Raw genomic sequence first — 4438 nt, 5'->3', positions numbered from 1 at the left:
TGTAAGTTATACTCCTTATTTCCTCCATTCATGCAGAAAACCATAATTTCCGATTTCTACCTGTTTCTCAATTAGTAAACAGCATTCAAACCAGTGGGTTCCCATGCTTGTTCTACTCACTTTGTACAGAAAGATCCCTCCCAGCTAATCTGACTTGGTTGAGCTGGAGATTGTAAACTTAAGTCACTGAGCAAATCCCTGCTAAACTTGCTGAAAACCAGCTAATTGAAACTGAATGATGTGTGTAGCTTAGCACTAAGAAATAAGATTAGGTAGCTAAAAATATTTTAGATAGAAGGTTATAGTGAAGAGTGAGCTGAGAACATTTTCTTGGAAGCCAGCCATTTTGGTTTAACAGTCCCTCCTGAAGGAATGGCAGCTGCGGCACAACATGGTTTGCCCACTTCCAGGACTTCAGGTCTTCTAGAGAGGCAAATCGGTGCCTGTGTAAACCATGATAGGGAACTCCTAATGGCGCAGTTCTTCTCAACATCCCCATCCTAAATAGTTGGATCTCTGATCCTAAATTCCGAATTCAGTCTCATAACTGGAACAGTTTTGAATCCATAACCACCAAGACACACTTAATTGGGGGGGGGGAGATACAGTTTGACAATGCTTGTTATACCAATGTTGTATTGTTAACTGTGTGGATATCACTGTGCAAGCCAAAGGAGTTGGCTAGCCTCTTCTAGAGCTGCAGACCCCGGGCTGTTGCCCCTGCCACCTCCGTGAAAAATCTGCCCTACAGATGCCCCGTTACCCAAAGATTCTTCTAGAAATGAGGAGGAAACTTGTGGCTCTGTCAGTGTGTGGCTCAAAAGCATCCCCAGCATTTTCTAACCAGAGCAGGAGCCCCAGGGAGCCCCTGTAGAAGAATCTGCCCCAAGAAACCTGCTTCGGATGTGTGGGGCCTTTGTGGGGAGGGCTGTCTGGCTGGGATGGGCACCCACCACTGCACTGCTGGACTACCGCCTGCTTTTCTCGTCTCTTGCAGGAATTCTGCTTCCAGTCCCCAAAGATGGCTGCCGGACCAAAGTAGGTCTGGCTTGGCTTCCCTGCGGTCTGTGAGGAGGGAGCGCCTCGTTTCACTGCCTCACCCCAGCCCAGTGAAAAGGCCCCCTAGAAGCCTTCCTGGAGGGGCAGTGTGGCTTCTCTTCAGCCTGACTCTCCTAGACTAGGCCCTTTTTCCTTGTGCCTGAGGCAGCTGGAGCCTGCAGACCCCCCCTCCTTGATTGGTTGCTAAGCTGGTACCCTTTGGGTTTCCCTGCTCACATTCCATAGTGCAGGAAGATAATGCCCCCCCCCCCTTTTTCTCCATCTGCTCAGCTTCATTGCATAATTTGGTAAGGTTTCAATTACAGCACAATTTTCAGTGATATTGTTCAACTCTTAACAACTTTAGCAACAATTAGAATGGTGGAGTCCTCGATAGTTTCTGAACTTGGTTGAGTGCGGGGTTTGCTTCTTGCTCAGTCGCTTGCCAAGCAGGTGTTAAGGGGGTGTGGTTTTCTCCTGGGTAGTTGCTTGGTTAGGGTATTGTTTTCTGTGTGATGGTCTGGTATTAATTCCTGCTTATTTGGGTGTCAGCTGCTGGAGAGGATGTGTTCTAGTATTTTTGTTTTGTGTTTTTTAATTGTGAATGGTATGGTTTATCTTTGTGTGTCTATTCATGGCTGATTCATCTGAATGGCAAAAATTCCTCAGTATTCTTTGCCATTCGGCCTGGTTTGAGATGCTCACAGTTTCCCAGTTGAAACTGTGGTTGTCTATGCACTGTGGTTGAAACTGAGGAGTTTTTATTGTGTCCTTTGACTGCTGGTTGGTGTCCATGGATGCGCTCTGCAAGTCTTCTCCCCATCTGCCCATCTGCCCTACATAGTGGCTGTTGCAGTCCTTATGCTTTATGTCTGCCATCCAGACAAATCAGCCATTACCTAGCCAGGACATGAAAAATCTACCAACGAAGCTCAGAGACCACCAAGGACTCCACAGTTCAGATATTCTGTTCCATTTGAACACTTAGAATGGATTGCTATGTCACAGGAAAAGTGGCTTATATGTTTTATCTATCTATATAAATAAAAATGTAAATGTTCGTTTATTCAAAATCTTAAATCCCCGAAAGTTCTTCACCGATTGCTTTGAAATTTTGACACAACGTTGCATTCGAATACGCGCGTGTTTTTATATACCTACTATCATATAGATGTCACACCTGTGACAGGTAAAAACATGCTTTTTTAAAAAAAACAGCGCCATCTGTTGGACGTAAAAGCAACACACTTCTTTTCCATTTAACCAGACTGAGCCACAGCAACGCGTGGCTGGGTACAGCTAGTAAATAATAAATATTTTACTTACAATCCCTTTTTTGTAAAAAACTAAATAAATTTATGAACATTGGGGAGCAGAAAATTAAGGTTGGAGATGAAAGCACCTGGGTTTCAAGATCTGGGTTATTGCCATGATAATAAGCAACCCCAGAGCTGTGACTGCTTCAACCCTCCTCCCCCCCCCAATTGACAGATCCACCTCCAGAATCAAAGGATTCCCCCTGAGCAGCACCTCCCCTGATGGAGCCCAGGATCTCAGCAAGGAGCAGTGGGAGATCTCTCAGCCTTTTTTCTTCTAGAGATTTTTTTTTTTAATGGGAGGGATATCTTTTAAAATTCAAGATTCTGGAACTGGGGAAAGGAGCTAAAGTGATATTGCTCCTAAAGCTCAGATTTAAATCTGTGATCTTTGAGACTCTGGAAAAATCCAGGAGAAGCAAAGTTACTGCCTTTTGGATAGAGGAATCTGCTATTAGACCTTTGATGTAAATCATAGCCTCCTGCTTGTAGTCTCTATACTATTCCTACTGTTTATGTTCTCTGTAGCTGTTCAGGAATGCCTCATGGGCACACTTTTAACAAATGCATTTTAAATTTTTAACTATTTTGTGCCACCTTGAGTATTACACCATATATAATATATTGCCCAGCCTCTGAAATTTCTTCTCCCATTTGTTCCTCTCTCTCTTTCTTGGCAGAGTATTTAAGAAGACTTGTCCCAATGAGAAGGTAAGATCCTGGTTTGCTGTAAACACATCATAAGGAGGCTAACTCCTGGCTAATTGGCATCTTGTGGCAGTTCAGTCAGGGTCTTAGTAAGAATAGAATAGAGCTGGAAGGGGCCTTGGAGGTCTTCTAGTCCAGCCCTCTGCTCAAGCAGGAAAACCTATACCATTTCAGACAAGTGACTGTCCAGCCTCTTCTTAAAAATCTCCAGTGATGGAGCACCCACGACTTCTGGAGGCAAGCTGGTTAATTGTCCTCCCTGTTGGGAAGTTTCTCCTCAATTCCAGGTTGCTTCTCTCCTTGATCACTTTCCAACTGTTGTTTCCTGCCCTCTGGTGCTTTGGTGAATAATGTGACCCCCCTCTTCTTCGTGGCAGCCCCTCAAGAGAAGGGAGAGTGGAGAGGATCCTTCAGGGGAGCAGAGTGCCAATGTTGCACTGGCCCTGCTGGACGGGAGATTGACATTTGAGGGAAATTGAACCCCAGACCGGAGGCTGAGTTTTAAGTTCAGTTGGGTTGATTCTAACACATTCAGGCGGTTGCAGGAATTGGCCCTGAAATGGGCAATTTCTGTATATGCAATACAGGTGGTCCTCGACTTACAAACGTTCATTTAGTGACTGTTCAGAGTTACAACGGATTAAAAAAAATGACCTATGACCGTTTTTCACACTTATGACTGTTGTTACATGTTTAAAGTTTGGATGCTTGGCAACTGGTTCAAATTTATGACGGTTGCAGTGTCCCAGGGTCACGTGATCCGCTTTTGTCAAGCAAAATCAGTGGGGAATCCAGATTCACTTAACAGCTGTGGCAAGAAATGGGGTAAAATGGGGCAAGCTCACTTAAGAAATATTTCAGGTAGCAAGATAAATTTTTGGCCCCCCTTGCGGTGGTAACTCGAGGACTACCTGTAACTCAAAAGAAAGGTTAGGCCCCATTTTCTGAATTAGAGCAGCCAGCCAAGAAAAGCCCAGACCGATCTTTGTCCAAGCCATTAATCTTCTCAGCTAGAGATCTTTTTTCAAAAGGGATTCCGGCTAGAGGGGGCTCCCAAGCTCTCGGAGCCCAACGCCAGACCTGTCGGAGGGACGCGGTATTAGAGCGGGGAGCGAGGATGGGAGGTCAAGGGAGGGTGGTAAGATCAGTACGGTCAGTGGGAGAGGCAGATATGGCAGGAGCAGAGGACCATATCGGGTTTTGGGAGCACGCACACGCTGTTTACAAGCTTGTGGATGCTCCGGTCCTCAGGGCTCCACCCGGCCTCCAGGGATCTTGGATCCTCGGGCCCGGGATCACCGGCTGATGCTATGCAACGCCAGGTCCGTGGTAAATAAGGCCCCCCTCATCTACGATCTTATTCAAGAGGGGGGTGC

At 45.8% G+C, this 4438-nt stretch overlaps 1 protein-coding gene across 1 annotated transcript in view; it reads left to right on the top strand.

Annotated features, from left to right (window-relative positions):
* Positions 1-1021: 1021 nt before the first annotated feature.
* Positions 1022-4438, top strand: part of ARR3 (arrestin 3) — a 25411-nt gene continuing 21994 nt past the window's right edge. Inside the window, exons 1-2 of the mRNA XM_029284898.1 lie at positions 1022-1038; positions 3035-3065. Of these exons, the coding sequence (XP_029140731.1) occupies positions 1022-1038; positions 3035-3065 (48 nt within the window). The remainder of the gene's footprint in view (positions 1039-3034; positions 3066-4438) is intronic.

The sequence above is a fragment of the Protobothrops mucrosquamatus genome, unplaced genomic scaffold (assembly GCF_001527695.2).
Source record: "Protobothrops mucrosquamatus isolate PMUCROS unplaced genomic scaffold, P.Mucros_1.0 scaffold1081, whole genome shotgun sequence".
NCBI classification, from domain to species: domain Eukaryota; kingdom Metazoa; phylum Chordata; class Lepidosauria; order Squamata; family Viperidae; genus Protobothrops; species Protobothrops mucrosquamatus.
Note: the sequence above shows the minus strand (reverse complement) of the source record. Positions and strands in the feature narration are given on the sequence as shown.